The sequence below is a fragment of the Artemia sp. Qi Xiang Cuo genome, chromosome 12 (genome assembly GCF_049724085.1).
Source record: "Artemia sp. Qi Xiang Cuo chromosome 12, ASM4972408v1, whole genome shotgun sequence".
In the NCBI taxonomy this organism is placed as follows: Eukaryota; Metazoa; Arthropoda; class Branchiopoda; order Anostraca; family Artemiidae; genus Artemia; species Artemia sp. Qi Xiang Cuo.
Genome location: NC_142805.1, coordinates 33,312,788 through 33,336,441, shown reverse-complemented (window position 1 = coordinate 33,336,441; position 23,654 = coordinate 33,312,788). Strand labels below are relative to the sequence as shown.

General features: G+C 34.9%; 1 protein-coding gene across 2 annotated transcripts in view; it reads left to right on the top strand.

Moving 5' to 3' along the window:
- Positions 1–23,654, top strand: part of LOC148946038 (uncharacterized) — a 158,787-nt gene that overhangs the window by 103,502 nt on the left and 31,631 nt on the right. For both annotated transcript variants that reach the window (XM_089097987.1, XM_089097988.1), the window contains 4 exons: positions 4,702–4,908; positions 8,101–8,217; positions 11,211–11,400; positions 18,173–18,361. In XM_089097987.1, the coding sequence (XP_088954113.1) occupies positions 4,702–4,908; positions 8,101–8,217; positions 11,211–11,400; positions 18,173–18,361 (703 nt within the window). The remainder of the gene's footprint in view (positions 1–4,701; positions 4,909–8,100; positions 8,218–11,210; positions 11,401–18,172; positions 18,362–23,654) is intronic.

Genomic DNA, 23,654 nt, shown 5'->3' with positions numbered 1-23,654 from the left:
GCAGGAATCCTCCGTCACATTATTCACCCTTCCCTCATGGAGTTGAGATCGATCCAAAAGTTTCCTTGTGTTAATACAATGTGCCTTAAATCGCCGAGTCTCTTTTTCTTTCTCCTCTGTCATTCGGTTTCGGTCGTCAAAAGGATATGAAACCAAGAAGAAATGAAAATAAAGGGGTGGAAGGGGGCTGCCCTTTGATTACTTGTGACTCTTTTAAAAAGAACTAAAACTTTTAATTTTCAATTGAATGAGTCCCCTTCAAACTTAATACGACCACCCCTTGCACTAAAACCTTATATGTTAACTACGGGCAACTTGTATAAGTAACAGCTCTAGCTCCGGGGACTGTGGGGGATTTGCCAACCCTTGAGTCATAGTTATTTTACTTTTGGACTAACTTGAACAAAAGTTTTAATCGGATGCACCTGGGGAAAAATAGGGCGTGAGGGGAGGGAGCTGGTTACGCTCTGATCACTTTCGACTCTTAAAAAGGGCACTAGAGCTTTCGACAGCCAATCGAATAAGCCCCGCCCAAAGTTGATACGCCCCCCCCCCCCCCATGAAAAAATTATATATTAACAATGGGTAACTAGCATAACTTATAGCCCTTGCCCGGAGGGGGGGGGGTTGTCAAACCGGAACCATAGTCATTTGACAATTGCACTATTTTGAACAAAATGGTTATATCAAAATTTTGATCGGAAGCATTTGGAGAAAAAGGTATGGGGGGGGGGGGGCTGGTTGACCTTCTATCACTCTTGACTCTTGAAAAGGGAACTCGAAATTTCTATTTAAAATCGAATGAGCCTTTTCCGAAGTCTACACGACCACATCTTCCATGAAAACCTTATATGTTAACAATAGACATCTTGTATAATTTACAGCCTTTGCCCTGGGGGCTGTGAGGGTTTTTGTAAACCCTGGAAGCATAGTTATTTGACCTTTGGACCATTTTGAGCAAATGGCTATCTCAAAATTTTGATCGGATACATTTGGGGAAAAGAGGACGGGGGGGCTAGTTGCCCTCTGATCACTTTCGACTCTTAAAAAGAGCACTAGAGCTTCCGACATCCAATCGAATAAGCCCCCTTTACCCCGGGGGCATAAAAAGGGGTGACCACCCCTTTCATGTGAAGGGCCTCTGGGGAAAAAATAATAATAAAACATTGAAGCTATTTAAGATTTATTTGCTCGTCTATATTTGCACCTGATATCTTTATGTTTGCTATGATCATTAATTTTTAATTTCTGTTCGTTTTGGGTTTCGTTTATTCTTTAATAGTAACTTCTCGTCTTTTTCAGTTTGAACTACAATAAGACCGATCTCCAATAAAATGAGCCCCCTCCGAAGTTTATGCGACCACCCTTTCCATATTAAGTACCTCTGGGAAATAAAAGAATAATAAAACATTGAAGCTGTTTAAGATTCATTTATTCTGTAATTAATTTCTGGTCGTTTTTATTGCCAAAGTTTTTATTGGTTTATAAAATGAATATTTCTACGATTTTTCACGTCAAGGCCGTATCCAGAAGAGGGGTGGTGGTGACCCCTCCCCCCCCCCCCCGAACTGTTTGTCCTACTCGTAAAAACGTAAAAAAAATGAATATGAACAAATTTTTTATATGTTTTAAAGTTTTTTTTTGAAAAAAATCTGGATATTTTCTTGCTTAAGAATTAAAATATATGGTTATAATTTATAAGTTACCTGTTGAATCGTGGATTTGTTTTATCATAGGAACTTATTTCTACTGTTCTTAAGTTTAATATGGCTATTTACTTTTCTTTGATGAATATCTTTTTATGGAAAGTTTTTTTTAATTAATTTCTGTTCGTTTTTATTACCAAGGTTTTTATTAGTTTGTAAAATAAATATTTCTACTGTTTTTCGCGTCTTAGACTTAAGCAACACTTTTAAGACTCTTAACTTATATACTTATAACTTACAACACTTGATCCTGGGCTCTGGGGGGTTGTGTCAATCCCGGAGTTTTTATTATAGTATCTTTGGTCTATTTTGAACAAAATGTCTATCTCAAAATTTCGATCGGATGTATTTGCGGAAAAAGGGTGGGGGGTGGGGAGCTTGTGGCCCTCTGATCCCTTTTGACTTTTAAAAAGGGAACTAGAACTTTCAATTTCCAATCAAATGAGCTGCTTTCAAAGTTTATACAGCCACCCTTTCCATAAATATCTTATATGCCCCCGGGGTATAATTTATAACCTTTGCTCCCGGGCTCCGGAAGGGGGGGGGATGTTGTCTCAGCCCTGGAAGTATTGTTATAGATCTTTGGACAATTTTGAAGAAAATGGCTGTCTCAAAATTTTGATCGGGTGCACTGGGGGAAAAGAGGGCTTGGGTGGGCTACTTGCCCTCTGATCACTTTGACTCTTAAAGAGGGAACTATAACTTTCAATTTCCAATTGAATGAGCCCCCTCCAAAGATTATACGACCACTCTGTTTTCATATTAAGTGCCTCTGAGAAAAACAACAACATTAAAGCCTTTACTATAGGCAATACCATAGCGTTGTCTCTGATACTACATACCAGAATGGGTGGGGGAGGGAGAACGCTCACAGAAGCGTACCAAACGGTCCCCAGAAAACCAGAAAAACAGTACATTTAAATGCAGTTTTGTTCCATCATATTGCTAGGGAAGGGGGGGGGCGAACCTGTGTGTACCTTAGAATAAAACCGAATTCCGTATAACTATAGCCATTTAAGCTGGGTTTCACTCACTTGTCATCCATAATTTTCGTGGTGATTATAGTGTCTGATGCTTAGTTGTAGGGAATATTTTTAAGCTGATTGGTGCACAGGTTTTACTGTACACTTGAGCTTTTCAAGAATAATCCTGAAGCAAATTCGGAGTCGGCATCATTGACATAAAAGTTTTGGCGGCAAAGCGTAAATATTGCTATCACTTGAATGTTGCTTTTAATTTACACAATCTGCAATTTAGCTAGTTTTACAGCCAGCTGTCACCCTCCCCCTCTGTTCTAGCCTTTGTAAATTGATATTAGCATTTTGTCTGTTTAGTTTTACCCTATAAATATGCTAAATTTAAACAAAGGGGGAAGGAAAGAAATTTTCACATCATATCCGACTGATTTATCAAATAGCTATGATTCTTATACAATGGGTATATAAAGTTTTATTACCACATCCTGGAATCGTTCCGAATATCCCACTATATGCTGATAAACAATTTATGGTTGATGTTACATCATTTGCAAAACCGCCGTTGACCCCTGGTGCGAGTTTAGGTTCACTTTTTTCATCCCCCAACTTTTGGCTGCTTCATTTTTTTTCAGGGATAAGGATAATTGCATGAGAATCTTCTCTTAAGGGATTTAATGTTTCAAAAAGTGTTTTTCTATACCCAACATCCTAAATGTTTATAACAGTATAATATTTATGTATGCTATTATATAAATAAATTATATGTGATATATAATATAAATATTATATAGATTATATACTATAATGTTTTCAAAAAGTGCTTTTCTATACCCGACATCCTAAATATTTATGTATTTAAGCCTTTTTCCCCGTTTTGTGGTTGTAAGAATATCTTTTTATATTAAGATGCGAGATGCGATGAAAAAGGGTGGCAGCTCTAACCTGTACCTGCATATTTTTATTATTATTATTTTAATAAGTGTGATAGAATCTCAATGTGCCTGCTGATGCTGGATATGTTTAACTTTTATTATCTTAACAGTTACGAATTAAAAACAATTTGTATTAGAAGATGTCTTTTATTTGATGAAGTTCGCACATTTTGAATCCGAACTAAAAATAAAAAAAATCTTTCGTTGTGTTAAAAAACAAAAAGCTGCTAAAATAGAAATAAATGTAGTTTTGTGAGATTTTCGAAGTACAAGTCCCTACAGGCAAACCCTTTCTTTAACCTAGAGCATTAAAACTTCCAATTTTATTGTTTCTATTGCGCTAAAGCATTCATTCTCGAAGCATTGAATAAAAAAAAAAAAAAAAAAAAAAAAAATTTGGAAGTTTAGCGTAACATGCGGGTTAAGATTGTTAGCCCCTTTCATATATAGAGTAACTTATATTTTTTATCTAGCGGGTAACTTATATTTGTTATATAGAGTAACTTATAGAATAACTTATATTTGTCCTGATTTTTAGCATTGCTCTTCACTTCCGTTTGAAAAACTAGTTTTTCGATTTAGTTTGTCCTTTTTAAATAACATTTGCAAGGTTATCCAAAATATGGGGCGGGGTGGGTTTACTCAACCACCTTCCCCTCTTAAATTCTACTCTTCATACAGAGGACGACTTGCAGAAACTGTTTGAATGTTGGCCTTAAAAATTTACTTGCGAGGTGTCAGGCGCAGTTGTATCAATTGGGGGAGGGGAGGTATCCCTTGTTGTGGGTGTTTCACTTCTTTTTGTAAAGTTAATCATATTTCCTCATGCTAATGATGTTTAAGGGGTATATTCAAATTAAAAAGAATTTTTGTGTATTCGGAATGAGCATAAAAACTGTTTCTGAAGTTCATATTTTTATCACTTAAAATAGAGGAAACGTTAGTTTTAGGATAAAAAACATAAGTTTTAGGCTAATCAGAAAGCACATTGAATGAGTGACTGTTTCAACCTCATTTTTTTTTCTTTAGTTTTTAACATAGACCATTTGACTTCATTTATTTGGATTCGTTATTTCTGTCTTTCAGATGCTTGTCAATCTCAAAGGCATTGATACCAGCGCATATTCATTCAAAACACCACCTGGCTCTCCTCGTAATATGGGATCAAGAAAGTCATCAATGTGCTCCATCAGCTCCTTACATAGCTCTGCTTCAAGTGAATCTGCATCTTCAAGTCAAAACCAACAAGCTTCACCGGCTCTGAACGCTCTAAGAACACGGATATCTCTCCAGGTAGAAAATTTAAACATTGCTTCGAATATTGAATAATTTAGCCAATAGCCTGGGTATAATTATTGATTGAAACCAGTTCTTTCCAGCTGATCCCAATTAGCAGTGCCAAGAGAATGTTTATAACCTATTAAAATTTAGTAGCACATATTCTAAATGTATTCTCTTAAATTTATATTAAAGAGGTATTCTCTTTAATTATGACCCTGGCATGTGATTAATACGAACACTAAAAATGAATAAGGTTATATTGCTCCTTGATTTGTACCACGCCTACAACTTTTCTTAATCAAGCTACAAGAATGAGTGAAGTCTGTATAAAATGTGTTGTATTTAGACAATATTTTTTTCCATATAAAATATACCCAGGGGATGATTCGAAAAAATATACCAAGTTAAGGGTTAGGAGGTTTGAATCCCCCCCCCCCTCCCGAAATGTTTGTCTGACTCGTAAAAACGTAACAAAAATGGATATAAACAAATTTTTATGCGTTTTTTTTAGCTTTTTTGTGTAACCCCCTCCCCCCCCCCAATCCCCCCTCCCGAAATGTTTGTCTGACTCTTAAAAACGTAACAAAAATGGACATAAGCAAATTTTGTATGCGTTTTTTGTGGGTTTTTTTTGTGTAACCCCCACCCCCCCCCCCTCCAAAAAAAAAATAATTATATTTTGAGTAAAACCCCCTCCGAAAAAAAATCCTGAGTACGGCCTTGGAACCACTGGTATAGTATATGTCTAAACCGAATGAAGTGTTAAAATGGTTGGGTTAGCCTACGTTTTAGGGATAACGGACCAAAGGTTCCAAAAAATCTTGCTTTTCGCAACTCAGTTGGGGCCAAACGATAGGCCCAGACGTTTTTGAGACATTTTTGAAGACATTCGGGTTGGAAGAGATCATAATTACAGACTTGAAGAATGAGTGAAGTCTGTATAAAATGTGTTGTATTTAGACAATATTTTTTTTAAGTATAAAATATACCCAGGGGATGATTCGAAAAAATATACCAAGTTAAGGGTTAGGGGGTTTGAATCCCCCCCCCCCTCCCGAAATATTTGTCTGACTCGTAAAAACGTAACAAAAATGGACATAAACAAATTTTATATTCGTTTTTTGAGTTTTTTTTTGTGTACCCCCCCCCCCCAAAAAAAATATTTTGAGCAAAACCCCCTCCGAAAAAAATCCTGAGTACGGCCTTGGAATCACTGGTATAGTATATATCTAAACAGAAAGAAGTGTAGAAATGGTTGGGTTAGCCTACGTTTTAGGGACTCCGAATTTGCTTCAGGATTATTCTTGAAAAGCTCAAGTGTACAGTAAAATCTGTGCACCAATGAGCTTAAAAATATTCCCTACAACTAAGCATCAAACACTATTATCACCACGAAAATTAGGGATGACAAGTGAGTGAAACCCAGCTTAAATGGCTATAGTTATACGGAATTCGGTTTTATTCTAAGGTACACACAGGTTCGCCTGCCCCCCCCCCTTCCCTACCAATATGATGGAACAAAACTGCATTTAAATGTACTGTTTTTCTGTTTTTCTGGGGACCGTTTGGTACGCTTCTGTGAGCGTTGTCCCTCTTTCCCCCACCCATTCTGGTATGTAGTATCAGAGACAACGCTATGGTATTGCCTATAGTAAAGGCTTTAATGGTTTTTTTTCTCAGAGGCACTTAATATAAAAACAGAGTGGTCGTATAATCTTTGGAGGGGGCTCATTCAATTGGAAATTGAAAGTTCTAGTTCCCTCTTTAAGAGTCAAAGTGATCAGAGGGCAGGTAGCCCACCCAAGCCCTCTTTTCCCCCAGTGCACCCGATCAAAATTTTGAGACAGCCATTTTCTTCAAAAATGTCCAAAGATCTATAACAATACCTCCAGGGCTGAGACAACATCCCCCCCCCCTTCCGGAGCCTGGGAGCAAAGGTTATAAATTATACCCCGGGGGCATATAAGATATTTATGGAAAGGGTGGCCGTATAAACTTTGGGGGCAGCTCATTTGATTGGAAATTGAAAGTTCTAGTTCCCTTTTTAAAAGTCAAAAGGGATCAGAGGGCCACAAGCTCCCCCCCCCCCACACCCTTTTTTCCCCAAATACATCCGATCGAAATTCTGAGATAGTCATTTTGTTCAAAATAGTCCAAAAATACTATAATAATAACTCCGGGATTGACACAACCCCCCAGAGCCCAGGATCAAGGGTTGTAAGTTATAAGTATATAAGTTAAGAGTCTTAAAAGTGTTGCTTAAGTCTAAGACGCGAAAAACAGTAGAAATATTTATTTTACAAACTAATAAAAACCTTGGTAATAAAAACGAACAGAAATTAATTCAAAAAAACTTTCCATAAAGAGATATTCATCAAAGAAAAGTAAATAGCCATATTAAACTTAAGAACAGTAGAAATAAGTTCCTACTATAAAACAAATCCACGATTCAACAGGTAACTTAAAAATTATAACCATATATTTTAATTCTTAAGCAAGAAAATCTCAGATTTTTTTTCAAAAGAAAACTAACCCATCAAAAATTTGTTTATATTCATTTTTGTTACGTTTTTACGAGTAGGACAAACATTTCGGGGGGGAGGGGGTCACCACCACCCCTCCTCTGGATACGGCCTTGTTCTTAAGTCTAAGACGTGAAAAACTGTTTAAATATTCATTTTATAAACCAATAAAAACTTGAGCAATAAAAACGACCCTCACGTGGCTCGGTGCTGCAATGAGTTGCTAAAAGTTCCATGAGTAAACTTCTCATTAATATTGATATTGACCAAAAATTTTTCTGAGTAGCGTAAACACTACTATATTGACTACAAGGAAAAAACTCAAATACTTTCTCTGCCAAAACATCTTTTTTGCAATTTAATTTTGATTAATTTATGTTCCTTGTAAAAGTATGGGAAGTATTATGCTTCGAACAATCATAAATAAAGGAGACGAAATTCAGCATTTTGTACTTGATACAAATCAATAGAGCATGCCTGATAACTATATATGGTGTATATAACTCAATTGTTTTTTAAACCTGACCTGATTTTAAATGCCCAGTATTACGTTGCAATAAAAGCAACGTCCTTGACGTTGTCATTTGTTTGTCCTTGACTGTTGTATTTGCTAAATACTATAAAAAAATAAAAATTGGAAAGATATTATTTGAGGTGTATATAATTTCCTTTTCTTTTATAGCAAAACATGTCAGTGGGAACCCGTCTTTCAAGCGTTTCATCTCAAGATTCCGGATTCACTTCGCAGGACACTTTAGTAGTCATGAGAATGAATACACGTGGAATTATGGCAGCCGAGGTAAGAAATTGAAAGGAGTAAATGCACAAATACCCCAGATAACCCAAAAACTAAAGAGCATTATGTCTTTGATGCTTTAACACGGGTCATAAAAGCCATTAGGAGCTAAAAGCCACTACCTATCTTACACATCAGAACTAGAAAAAAAAGTAAACGGCCCATAACACCAGCACCGTAAGCTGTGTAATGATGCTTTGTAAAATTTAAGTTAAGCGAAGGTAGCCTTACAATTTTGCTGGGCAATGGTAGATGGCATTGATTCGTGTTTTATTGCTCTCTGCAGTGGTACTTTGTTTCTAAGAAAGGCTTCTTTGAATTATCCATTTCATAAGGGTCATGTTGTAAAAGTAAGAAAAGAGCCTATCGTCTAAGCATTAACAGTCACTAAATAGTTCAACTAAACTTCTAAATGATCATTAAATAGTAAATGATGTAGGTAAAAAAACAGTATATATATACATTATACTGGGGACATATACATTGTCCTCATTTATATATTTTTAGTAAAACTCAGGTCGAATTTTGGATATTCAATACTTGACACAAACTGACCGAATAGAGAAGAAATACATTTATAATTGGAATCAATGCATAGAACTATGCTTATTTCATGTGTTCAATCTCAAAGAGGTCTATGTAAGGGACATACATCATAATATTGATTGGAAACGGTCAGTTGTTAGTTCAGGACTAATGACCCTCTGTTTCTAAATGGACTTATTCGTGTTCAAATTTTATGTAATAACATACTCTCATCATTTAAGTTGTTTTAGTATATTTTGATTTTTTTAAAGAGTTATATAAATTTTGACATTCAAATGTATTAGTTCTGTATGCATATAAACTCTTTTTAAAAGGATTCAAGAAAAAGACGTTTGTGTAAAATCCTTAGGACGAACCAATGTTACAGTTGGCTCGTCTGTGTAGTGTATATGAAGCTGCTATGTCTCTACGACTAGCCTTGATGTTAAAGTTTTTGCTGTCCAGCTCGTTTGAATTTATGATACTATCTCAAGTCAATGTCCATTCATTTTTGTAAAAAAACATCGCAATACAATGCATGGAATTGCGTTTAACTCATATGTATACCCATTTACTGGATGCAACGGAAAACTTAAAGGCCTGACTTGTATTTTTACACGTTAACGAAAAGATGGTTGACTATTCAAATTAAAAAAAAAAAATTTTTTTTAGACAAATCTGCGAAATAGACCCGTGGTGGCGTCCCCAGATTCTTTTCCCTGAAACCGTGAAGATTTAGCAAAATACCACTTAAGCCCCTTTGTAAGAAAGGTGATAATATTGGTGAAGTAATTCTTGATGCGTTGGCTTTAATTCCGGTAGGAAGCAAATTACTTAGCATAATGATACTTGGTTGATTAAGAGTTGCTGCATACACAGTTCTAAGAAAAGAGAAATTTAGTTCAGGAAAGGGAGATGATGTGATGACCTGATTTTCACAATTAGACTGATAATTGAGAAGTGGCCGCATGGTTAGACTTTTTGAGTCTTGAGTTTCAAAGATTGTGCATAGGCATTTGGTTCAGCAAATATAATGCTTTAGTAAAGGTTTAAGCTTGTATGGTTTACCAGATAAGTACATTAAAGTAATTAGCACCATGAAAAAAAAAAAAAAAAAAAAAAAAAAAAAAAAAAACTGTGCCACGTTTTTTTGTTGTAAAAAAGTGCCGCGGTTAAGGTAGTTAGCGAGATTAGCATTTGATTTGGTGCAGAATTAGGAGTTTAATGGGGTTGTGTTTCATCTCCGTTTTTACGGATTATTTTAATTGGTTTGGCCTAAGAAATATAACTAAAACGAACATGGTATGTAGATGGTAAAATTCTTATATTTAGGTTATGGTGATGAGATAAAAGTATTGGTAAAACGAATGACTTTCAGGAGGTTTTGTGAGTCCAAGTTGTGAGATTAAGTTTGGTAATTAATAATAATCAGTCTTAAGTCGCTTAAATTAGGAATAAATGAGGATGAAGACATGCTTTACATACCGAGAATGTAGACCGATTGGATAGCATCACTTACCTAGATACCATTCTTGGTCACGGATCATGGGATAGAGTAAAGAGAGAAGTTTTCCATAGATTCGATGGAGAAGAATCGTGTGAAGTTCTGTAAGAGACTTGGTGCTGCAATGAGCTACTTTTAGTAATGCTAATATTTTTGTAAAAAGTTGATTATTTTTAAGTATTCCCCCTCTCTCTTATTTTGGGATACGTTCATCGTTGCGTGTCTGCCTCTAAGGTTCTCCATACTATCTCTTAAAAACTGGAGGGGCGGGGGGTTATATGGAATTTTAACATACTTCTTTAAATTTTCACGAAAAATTTTTCCTCTCTAGACAATTTAGAAAATGTGACCCCATAATCACACTGATTCTAGTTCCACAGCCCTCAATCCTTTCCCCCTATCCAGACACACACGCTACATAATAAAAAGAGATAATCACATTAGATAGAATTAATAGATAATTAAGAATCCTGTTAAATTGTAAAAATCTTGAGGTTTTGCAACAGGTGGTGTGATGGCCCTGAACCCCCCCCCCCTTCTCCCTACCCCGTATATGTTTTTGCCCGATTTTTGTGTTTTTTTTTTGTCGGTAAAATTTAAGAAGCCATGGAGAGGGACTAATAACCTCAAAGCCTCCCCCTCCCCTTATTCTGGCATGCTTGTCTTTCTTGCTTCTCTTGGAAAAATATTCTGATCCCCTCCACCTAGTATTCGGATTTTCGGAGACATAAGCTTATCTTTATTTTCGGTTTATTACATATTTATGAATAAAAGGATCATATAAATAAATAAGGAATTACCTAAGGAAACCGGACCTACTAAAGGACATAAATTAAGTGATACGCTGGAGCCATGAATCTTTCAAGTGCTTTTTCTTCTTTTTTTTACAATTTTTTTATGTTGCTGATTACTGTCCTTATTTTCAACGAAAAACATCAAATAAGTGAGTTGTGTTATTCAATTACAGAGAATGAATGAGCACAACAGGGGAAGCAGTAATACAAGCAGCACTTCTTCGAATTCCAGCACGCCTCTATCCCCTTATCCTCCTCATAATCCTGCAACAGCGACTTGGCCCAACCTGCAAGAAACGATGCAGTTTATTGATATGAATAAAGCAGGACCGCCTCCCGATAGGCCTCACACAATATCTACTGGTAAGTCCTTAGTTTGTTAGTATTGCTTAAGTTGGTAACAATACTTTTATATTTAAACGAAGGGCTATTTAAAGACTCGTGAATGCCATCGAGTGATTTTTACGTTGATTATTAAACGCTGCGCCATCTTCCGGTTTGTTGCCGCCATGCGGATTAGTTCTTATCAGTCCCCGGTTTCCTCACTATCATCACTGGTTGCACAGCTTCCGTTATCCTATATAATAATTGGCTATATCCGTAAATCCTAGAGGAAACCTCCTGTATAAATCTCGTCTATTTTAAAATACCATATATTTGTTTCTTGAATAGATAGCAGATAACCTAGAAAAAGCATTACAGCGCGCGAGTAGGTGAACAACCACCCTACATCTAACGGAAATGGTAGCTTTACTATTAGGGCTACTAACATTGCTGGTACTGCTATTAAAATTAAAAGCTAGGTAATAAGACTTATCAAAAACTAATACCAGAGCCAGCATTACTTCGAGTATTAGACATACATGTGTTCAAACAACTGGAGAGAAACTTCAGGCAAGATTTGCTTGTGGCATGGAAGGAGCTCGCCAAAGTGTTTTATCATCCTGACTCACAAAAACAAGGTCATGAATCTTAGCCCCTCGACGTTTTTTTTTTCCCGTCCGTTAAAATATAAATAATGACTGCGTGTATATTCTGCTGTTAATGCTGCTAAGACCTAGTTCCTCATTTTCGACCCCCTCCCGTATGAGTGGGCTACACAGTAATGAAGTTGTAACCGTAGGCGGTGTTGCTATACGTTCAAGTTATTCTCTGAAGTGCCTTGGTGTAACGTACGGAACTAAAATAAAAGATACTCGAACAATTATAGATGGCAGCGTTATAACGGGTTTAGGGATAAGTTGCACTAATTTGGCTTCACTGAAATTTAGCCTAAATAGAAAAGTTTTGTCATATCTTTATTCAGCAGCTACTTCACCAGTTATTTATTATGTGCCACCAATGTGGAGCGGCCTATCTAACACGGAGAAAATAGAGATTAGATCAGCTTTTTTCAAGTACCGGGAGAATGATTATGAATTACCCAATATTTTAATTCAGCTGCCCGAACTCGAAGATCATGCTCGCTCAAAAGCTCTAAGTGGTCTTTCTGATTGTGTATCTACATATGCTGTAGATTACATATGTTGTGGATTACTACATATACTTGATCTACAATGCTGTTTGTTGAATGTTCGATCTTTTGGTGTTTTGTATATGTTTAGTAGTAGTCCTTCATTTATAAGTCCTTAAGCACAAGTCCTTAAATGCGTAGCTGAGAAGTTACTATTAACTTTATTATTACTTTCAAGCCTTTTTCTCGCTTTGTGTAATTAATGGCATTTCGATACTTAATGTTAATAAGGTAGGTGACTTGGTTTTTCGTTTAATGTATTAGTTTCAGCGCTTAGCCTAATTATGCCACCAGATATGTGTTGCGTTGATAATGAATGCATATATATATTTAAATGTCTACTCTAAAATAGGCTAACTAAATTTATTTTTGAACACAGCGAGTCCTGCATGTACTACCATGTCTCCTATAAAAATATATCCTTTTACGTGTTTAATATAAATCTCATGAAGTCAATGAACCCTTTTTCCGGGTTGCAACGGTAGCTAGCAGCCTAGTAAGAGATGATCACGTCCCAGAATAAAAATTAAATAGACCATAACTCCTAAAAGAAGAATCAGATCAAAGAACGAAGTACACTATTAGAACCGCCTTGTCCGAAACCCCTGAAAATAAAGAAAAATGGTTGAAACCACAATATTCTGCATGGAAAAAAAAAGACAAAAATTACTACCTGGGCTTGGTAAACACATAGTCAGAGAACGGAATAGTTTTTATTCCCGTTCACTGCCCGTGTCAAGAGATTCCCTAAGTCTTGACACTCTCGCCAAGACATCCTATTGTGGATGAAACCTTTTGTAAGTTAAAAAAAAAATTAAATATAATAAATTTTTTACAAAAAACTCCATTTTTCTATAGCAATGAAGTAGCTATTGTTATTATAACATCAGGAATTTGTCACCTCTTTATAATCAGTTTCAGTGGATATAGCTGAAACCTAGTAATGAACAAATTATAGTGAACAATCATTACAGTATTTATATTATGATAATACATAATGGATCGGTATAGTTAATTATAAATGGGGACTATTTAATTAAAACAAAAACGTGTATTACTTAGAGACAATTCAGGACTGCGAGTCAAATAAGACGTACCTCAAGTTGATGTGGTTGTTGGCTTTTTGCTATTACTAATGCTGCTGTTAAAGCTCATCGTAACATAAAACCATCTCTGACGATTTCAGTAACACAAAGCCGTGCTAGTTTCTTCACTACGTGAAAACCTCACGGGCCGCATCTCTCCGAGAGCTGGTTTACAGGCAGGTTTTAACCGTAGTTCCTAGATTTATCTGACGCTGGTGAGGGTTTCTATTTTACTGCTACCAACTGTTGTTTCTCAAAATTCAATCTTAGACCTGGGAGGGTAGTTAAGCGGTCAGTAGACCTCATTTCTTAGTAGAAAAGCCATGCCCCCTTTAGCAAAGCCTTAAAATTACCAACAAATTATGTCTCATTTGGGGTGAAATGGTGATTAAAAGTGGAATGGGTTTGCTGACGTGTGCCACTTATATTTAAAGATGGCGATATAAGTATTACATAAATCGTAACACTAATTACAAAACTCTACCACGTCCTAGACTAAGAAAGTGAAAAATTAATAAGACTTGAAACTGAAATTGATACCATAGAAATACATCAGGAATGCCCTCTAGTTACGCAGAAGCCCATTCCACAAATACCAATTTTAATTGGAGTCTTTGAATATAGCGTTATAAAGTTAGAGGGGAAAATTTTTTGAGAAACTGAACAAATTAAAATATTAGGTAAAAATTCTTTTTAGCTAAATTTTCCACCGTTGTATATCTTTCTTCTTCAGTTAGGTGAATATGGGCTTTTCAGTTAAGACTATTTAGCCCTCTTCCTTTTATCTCTTTTTATTAGGTCTGTTGAACTCTTACAGGTGGTTGCTAGTTATCTGTTTTGTAGTGGCTCTTTGGCTTAAGTTAATTAAATTTTAAAATTCAATGTGTATTCGCCGTCAATTTCATTTACAAATTGAGTTTTGTGCAAAGGTCTATTGCCTGAGCATAGATGGTAATTAAACTGTCATTTTCAGTGTAACTGGGCATTGTTTTGCTTCCAAATATAGTGCAAAACACATTTCAGTTGCTGTAATTCAAAAGGGGCTGTGCTATTTTTTTCATTTCTTTTATATGAAAAGTAGATTTACATCCAAACCTCTCCAATTAAGTAAGTTGTATCGATTGTTCCTGTCCATTTTCTCCTGTTAGATTTGGCTTTCAAGATTTTGAGAAGCTTTTACTTTTTTTTTTATATCAGAATGCAATATATGTTTTTTTCTAACTCACATAAATAGTTAGGAAATGGAGCTTTTGATATGAAAATTTTTCTTCTGGCAACTTGAATGCCTTAAAAACCTTCCTTGTAGAAACTATTAATCTTTATAAACCTTGGTCCATGCGCATTATTCAATTGTCACAAAATTTTGTTGCCGACTAGCAATTTCGGTTGCCACGTGAATCAATTTGTTGATTTGATTTAAGTTAGTATTTTATCGAGCAACTGTAAGTTGGCAATTTTCCAAAACAATTAAAGTTGAGTAAGCCTGTAAAATATTTCTTATAGAATGGTAGTGAAGGGTCGAAAAAATGCCAATAAAGTGCCGTATTTTTAGAATGTTCTGAAAATTTGCGATTTTGTGAACGTTCAGTCTTTTAAAGGGAAGGTAATACCCACCTAAACCCCTTCACTCCCCTATAGATGCCCCAAAAGCCAATGTTCTTTGCCATGCCGAGCTCCTGGATTCCTAATCGGCCTTAAAAAAAATTCGGCTTTTTACGACCATACGGAACGCATTCTTTTAACAAGAAAAATTGGAATAACCAGTATTGATGTTGCTAAAAAGGGAACTAGTAAGTGATCCACATGAGTGTGCTAAAGTGGAATAAGATCAATTGGATGGATTTTAAATAACGCACCTTAGAAAAGATGCTGCTAACCGACTCTGAGAAGATGCAAACTTATTTAAGTGGGAAAAAATTTATGTTTATTCAACAAAGCTTTCCGTTTTGTTGTTTTTCATTTTATCGTTTGAAGAGTTCGATCATCCTTATTCGTATTCTGATTAGATGCAATAGATGGTATCAAAAGGCGGATTGCCCAAGAACATCGTTTATTGATACACGCTTTGTTTGCTAAATGCAATTGTATAATTGTCAATTGAATAAGTTCAATATTTTTGAAGTTGACCGAAATACTTGAAAAAAAGACTAGGAAGTTTATGAGAGAAAAGTTACTTAAGTATTGCTAAGTTCCTTAAGTAACTTAAGTATTGCTTAAATATTTTACAAAAATACTATATGGCAGTCGTAAGTCATTAGCACTATTTTATGTTTTAACAAAGTACTAGAAAATAATATAGGAAATTAATTGGATCTGGTATTCCAGAGAAACTTATTTTAGTATTATTGTTCTTGAAGTATTATTCAAGTCAGTGACACTATTTTTAAATATTAACAAGATACAAAAAAAAACATATGAAATTAGTGAAAGGTGATATATCAGGTAAAAATTACATCCGTCTTATGGCCATTTCTTAGTCATACAGTTTCATGAATAGTAGCCATTTCCGCGAATATTAGAATTTATTGTACAAAGTAATAATAGATGGTTTGAAAATTCTTTCTGTTGAGATTAATTTGCCATCGATCCGTATTCGGCATCGACGTGAATAGTTAGCTTCTACTGTAATAATATAGACAATGACTGTTATTCTGTATTGCTACTTCGAGATTATATTGCCTTGTAAAATTTATTTAAATTTTCTGCATTAAGATCGTTTATACCCCAATCATATACCCAACTAGCCAGTGGGTTTTATTGTGTATTGCTACTTCATGACAATGTTATTTTAGTAGCACCATTCTATTACATCCTCTGATGTTTATTTAAATATCCTGCTGTCCAATCATTTATGCCCTACTAACTGCAGTATACTCCTGATACGCCTTCAAGTAAATTAATTTGTTTTTACCGTTTCAGGATACGAATCCCGTTTTGACTGAATTTCAAATTTTTTAGATGAGACCCAAATACTACCTTTTTATATTCACGGTTCCCATTCGATTAATTTTATCCCCAGAGCCTCTTTTCATATAAATAGATATGGGATCGTTAGCTCACCAGTCTATGTGACTTAAGTCGGTCCCAGTTCCTTGCTATTCAACCTTCCTCTCTCGCCTTTGTATAGGTGTCTTTGATCTGATCTTAAAGGGATTTTTTTTGTCTATTGAATATGTTGAGATATCTCTTTGTCAGTTAATTTGAAGTAAATTTAGGCTGAGGGATAAAATTCAAAGTTATATGCATATTTTTCAGTCTAATTTAAAGGGGAAAAGAGTGTGAAGATTACCTATTAACCTTCAATGATGAAGCGCTAGAATATTTTTCCATTATTATTCCCTATGTTTAGGTAGACTTCTTTGTCCCACTTACCCAGCGTTTCACCCATTTCTTTTTGTAGTTTTACTCTTTTATGCTTTTTTTTTCATTATAATAGTTCTGACTGGTTAAATATTGTGCTTTTTTACGGGCTAATTAGCTTGCTATGTAAATGCAATTAAACAGAACTAATATTTCAGTGAGGACAGTAGACGCTTCAAAGTCATTGGTGTAAAGTTTTTTTTTTTGTATTGACGCTAGTTAATATCATACCCCTCCTACACAGGCACACTCACTCGCTCACGAAAATGAAACTGTGCTTTGGAAAATGCTTTTTCGTTTCTGTTTTTTTTACGAGTCATGTAACGCAGGAACCGACCTTGTAGCCTCAAAGAAAATACCGAAGTGAAAATGTTCATGTTTGCTAACGCATTAAAAAAAAATCAAAAAAAAAAAAAATCATTTATTGTATTTGCATTTGTAAAAGTTGTGACCCCTCCCGCCTCCAGATTTGGAATTTTCGTATCTTCATTGGATATGTTACCCATGCGATATTCTTTAAAGTTAATTTTCAGCCAAAGCTTCTTCTTTGCCACCTTTGCTCATATAAATCGATTATTATTTATTGATTAATTTCTTATTCGATTACTTAGAGCATAAATTCCAGCTACAAGCTGGAATTTATGCGCGTGTTTTCTCTAGGTCAGTGCTAGTGACTAGTGACTAGGTCAAGTGACTTTTATTTTCATTGCCATTTATTGATTATTTCGGTATTTTTTCCCAGAAAGGAATAAATTATAAAGGTGCAATAATTCTTATGTTGTTCTGTTGTTTTAGATACCTGTAATTTGGGGGTTGTTCAGAGTTTAGTCAAGATTTACTTGTTATAAACATATAAAAGTGTTTGATACGGGTATCTACGGTCCAAAGTTAGTCTTCTATATTATAATTTAATTAATTGTTATTTTAATTAATTAAAGTAATTTAGTTAATCTCCATTTAACTGGTCATTGTACTAGTTAACTTTGATGTAAAATGACAAACCAATTTGTGGTTAACAATCACCTAGAAGAAAAAAACCTTTTTTTCTTTTCTTTACATTGCAAGTAGGCCTATCGTTACAAAAAAAAAAATAATAATAAAGAAGCTATAGAGAGTTAAACCTTCTCTATACCTCGATCTGGTCGGCTTGCAAATGTTAACTGAATATTCCTTTCAGCTTACGAGCGTGGTAGACAAAGGGCTGAGCTATCACCTTACACATTCCATCCTCTTGAGAGCATTATTCAAGGCAAATCTGAATGTGAATCAGTTCAAAGAGGGCAAGAAACCGGACTCACTTCTCTGCTAAGACAAAGGAGTGGTAGTCAGTCGAGTCAAGATAGTACCCAGGATAAAACAAGCTCAGGTATAGCACCAGTGTTTCAACTATTTCTAAATTTTTCAAGGTTTCCCCGAAAGAAAATTGGGTTCTCCAAAATATTTCAGAAAATTATTGATTTGTATTTTGTGTCAATGTTCTTGTATTTATAAGCGTAAATCTTTTGTGGAAATTCTGGAGGAACTAGTTCTGTTTTTGGGAAATTCTTGAAAACCCCGAAAATACAAGAAGTGTTGTACGACACCACTTTTTATCTTCTAAACATATTTCTTTATATGCTTTGTTTATTTTAGTGTTCTAGCCTTTATATTTTCTGTAAAGTCAATTGAGGAAAACCCTAGAACTATTTTACTTTTAATTTACTTATTTTTTTTGTTACGATGCATCTATGTCCGTGACTTAGATAACGTCGGGGAAAACAGTTTTGGGGTTAAGAAAGTTCATTTGTTTTTCTAATGAAGCTGAATTTGAACATGCAATTAGAGTTTGTCCATCGCCCGCAGATTCTGCATAATTCATTTATTTCAAAGTTATTGCGTTTTGTATTTTCAAATATAAATATTTTAATTGTTTTGGAAAATCTTTTATTGTAGTTTTGTGGGCTAATTTGAGAATTTAATCAAATTTTTCTAGTACCCTTAGTTTCTGTCTAATGATTTTTTTTTTTTTTCTATCTTTCATGCTTCTTATTCAATAAATCGTTTCTCAAAAGCTGTGAGTGATGGAAAAATTTCGATTTGCGTTCTTAATTCCTGAAAAGTTATTTAGATCCCCACGTTTAAATTTTTGCGCCGAAATTTTTAGTTTTCTCTTCGGTAATACTAAGGTTTGATAGAATTGTTCTAGGAATATTAACTTAAAAATCAAATTAGATTTTCTATTGTCTATAATTTCTGGGAAATGGTTTTTTTTTCTGAATTTAAAAAAATTTTAAAAACAAAGAGAAAAAACAGTTGCACCAGACCATAGATTCTAAAAAATAAATTTAGCGGTGTTTAAGAATTCACCTTGCAAAACTCTCAATGTAGATCCTCCCTAACCATTTAAAATTGATTTTATTGAAAATTCAAATCCCCCCGTAAGAACAAGCCGAAAAATAATTATTATGCAAAAACTGTCGATACTGGAAAAATCTCTTATTGTATATTTGGTTTCATTGCAAAAAGAATCACATATTTTATTTATTAAGGAAACAAAAACTTTACGTTTGTCTTCAGCGTGCTTAGTAGGGAAGTTTTACGTCGTCTAAGGATCATAAATTTCGATAAAGGCACTTGGTGACATAACAAGACCTGACTCAAGTCCACAATCAGCCACCGAAACGTAATATATAAGCCTTCATAATTGTGCCTTCATAACCTTAAAATAGACCAAAAAATTTAGTATTCTCTAGTATGAATAAGAGTTATCAGAGTCTAAGCACCAGTGCATACATAGTAAAGAGTAATATGCCTTCGGTGTATTAGATTTTTGTCATTAAAATCCAACGTACTCATCCTTACATAGTAATCTTGTAGTTTTTAATCTTGTAGCCAAAACTGTAAATAAGCATTTATTTACCTGCCATCAGAACTTTTGCCGTGTGTTCATGTCCTAACTTAAATGGGTAATTATTAACTTATCCCGCAACCTGGAACGCTGATTAAAAATAGTTGGGGCACAATATTCTTTTTATTTGATCCGATAAATATTTCGTTAATTATATTAAACATCATCGCCACGAGAAACGTACCCATAAAAATTGTTGTTTTACGGGTTATGTGTGTATCAGATAAACCAGAGAAACAGGGAGTTTAGTTGCAAAAATGCTGTAACTCAAATTTTTTTTTTTTTGGGGGGGGGGGGGCTAAAATTTCATACGAAAAACAATCAGGTTTTACGATCTTTTACTGGCCCAAAATTTGTAGTAGGAATAGCAGGTAAATGTGGTGTTATCTGGCTTTTCTTTTTGACACGCGCTTGGGGAATAATTTGATAGACTTGCGAAAATACATCACAAAAATAAACCAATGGAATTAGAACCCATTTTTGGGCACGGTTAGTATGGGATAGTAATCTTTCTGTTTGTCTTTTCGCAAACTTCAAACAGGAATCTTTATAAAATTTATGGCTATCATGCTTGTTTGCTTGAAATAGGACCAGGCCCTTTTTCTCCTCACCTAGCAACTGAAATTAAGATGTTACGTGGGAATTCGTTTAACCGTAAGCTCCCCAGACTCACGGCGGCTGGGCTCGCAGAGCCATATATGTTGCTGAATATTTTCTGCCCTTATTTCTTACAGCCCTAATTCAATGGAAGACCGATGCTGTACAAAACACTATTTTGTGTTTTTCTATGTTCAATACACATGTGTTTGTGAAGAAGATCCAATTATTCGTTCCGATTTCTGGGTCATTTGTTCTCATTTTGATTTGATGCTTGCTTGTTTCATGCATTAAAAGGTGTTCTGTCGATTTCTGCTTATTAATGTGTCATAAAAAAGAGGGGAACGTTAAGTCAGCTATTTAGCAGTTGTTAAACGTCACATTGCCTAGTCGTCATGTCAGAGTAAGGAAGATAGTAGAATTAAATATTTATTTTTTCTTGCATTTTTCAGCTGGTAATTAATAGGTCTTTTTGTGATTTTAATTCCATGATATGTCCTCGCTATTTTCGTTCAAGTGACTCCCCTAGGCATTCAATCGCTTGGGAGGGGGGGGTGTTAAGTAGCAATCAAGCTTTTGAATCTAATTGCATTTAAGGTATGAAAATATTGGTCTAAATTTGATTGACCAGGAATATAGTATTTATTGTTTTTCTCTCTTCTACTGGATCGAGCAAATAGTTAATCTCTTGATTTTGTTAATCCTCATGATGATTTTGTATTAAATAGCTTCTATAACTCTTATCTCAGTTTTAAAGATTTCATATTTTTATTAATGTGAAGAATGATTGGGGGGGGGGACAGAATGATCTGTGGTATCACAACTATTTAAATCTGGCTACGTCTGGCAAAGAACTGACACAAAGGCCAACCATACCGCGGTTGTTGCGTAGATATTGACGTATATATGACACATTATTTTCCTCGTTTTCCTATGCTTTATTAATATTCATAACCAACGAAAAGGTCAAGGAATTAGTTTTTCCCTTTTCCTGAAAAGTTGAGAGTTACATGGGAGGCGTGTGCGTGAAGGTCGCAATGTCTATGCCAGCTAATCGTTAAGACGATGCTAAACTGTTAGTTCTCAGTCGGGTGCTTCGACGAACAATTTTTAACCATTCAGTTGGTTACTTTGAACAAAGTACTTTCATTTCTGTCTCATGTCATTTCAATTAATTTGACTTCTGTGAAATGAAACCAAAATATTTGTTTGGTGGTACCATGCAATCCATCTTGTTGTTTCAAGAAACTAGATCAGTCTTTTCCAAACTTTTAGTGGGTAATTACATAGTAAGGTAAACTATTGACGTTTCAGATTTACTTATATAGTATTGATATATAGGAAAAAGTACTAGATTTAGGCGAATAAAACTTTGGGAGAGTTTCAAAAGTTGATGTTTGAGTTTATTCCTTAAAGTCATTTGCTCAGCTGCTTTCTTTGAAGTATCAAAGAAAGATGATTAAAAATACTGTTGTTTAACCTAGGCCACTATTTAGTTACCTAGTAACATTTCGAATTTATTTAATGTGTCTATTTATTCCATGCTCTAAAAACGGCTAAAAGTTTAGAAGGTTATTATGAAAAGCCCCTGTGCCAAGGACAGCCAAATGTATATGCCTTCAAGGATAACATGACCCTCACAGCCCAAGGACCGAGGGTCCTGCATTATAAAAATTTATCAATCGTTCAGAGGTATATTCTAGTAAAACTTAGCAGGGTATGTTTGGTCTTGGGCAACTTGAATTCTTTTCTAGTATTAGACATCTCTATTTCAATATTAGCCTCAGATTTCTAATAATCAAGCTGAATGAGGTAGCCTACACCAAGCCTGTGTATCCAAACCAGAGGTTCTCAAACTTTTTTCCCCCTTAGACCACTTTAAAAATTTTACTGGTTCCGGTGGACCCTCTTCAGCTACATTTCTACTGTATTTCAAAAACTAGACAAAAATGTGAAGATCAGATCTGCCTATGGAAATTTGATTTGTGGCTCCAACCACGAATTAACAGTTTTCGAGAAAAAATGAGAGAATTGATTGGTTGATTAATAAACTGATTGTGCAGTGAGTGGTTGGTAAAACTTAAGATTGACCAATCAAAAAATTGTGTCCATTCAACTTAATTTCTTTTTTACATTTACTCACAGCACAAGGAACCAATACATTCTCCCTTATTTTATTTAGAAATGATCAGAATGAAAAAAGTATACTTTCTTGTATTTATTCAAATGTTTAATCATTACATTTTTAATTAAAAACGTAAAGTAAGTTCTACATTTCTACAATAACAATCACAAAATAGTCATATGTTAATGGAAGGATGTACTTGATTTATTTGAACCACATGTATATTTAATGGTATTGATGTTTCGCTAGCTAACTATGCTGATGACATCCTTGATATTAGTAGAACAGCCTTTGGAATTGAGGAAAATTTTGGAATTCTCGATAGGGAGCATAAATTAATTGGTCTTTGAATTAATGTGAGTACGACTGAGTTCCTGGTGTTCAATCACCGTTAAGATTGCCCGTCAAATGTTCAGATACACTGACGCATCTTGGTGTACCGATGGGTCAGATCTTCGCGCCAGGCGTCAATTTTTGAAAGATTTTTTTTTGCCAGAAAAGCTAGGAATGCGTACAGTTTACTTGTTGCGTTACAGTTTAAATTTAACCGCCGTATCTTAGCTAGCGTTTATAATGCACTTGCTGTTCCGCGTCTACTTGCCCTTGCACCATTAAGGTCTCTTCTTACTGCTTCAGATATTAAGGATATACGGAAGTGTTTCTGCAAGTACGCAAAATATTTGCTAACGCTGCCTCTCTGATAACAGCTCCCTATCGTCGCGGTATGGAGTTACTAGTCCAGTGTCCGTGGCGCAGAAAAGAAATGAGAAATATCGGAGGCAGATTTTTGGTGAAAGCACCTCTGAAATTGTCCGTCGCTGATAATGTGTTTGTTCTTACATAAAATTGCCCGTATTTGTATTTTTTTTTTCTTGTTAATTCTTTTTTGCTTTGGTTTTGTTTGTATTTGTCAGAGTTTATTTGTTTATTTCCATTTTCTTTCTTTATACTCCATCAGTGTTGTATTTTACATTTATTATGGGCAATAAATTTATAAATATACATACATACAGCAAATTATCAATATTAGGGTTCAATTTGGTCAGGACT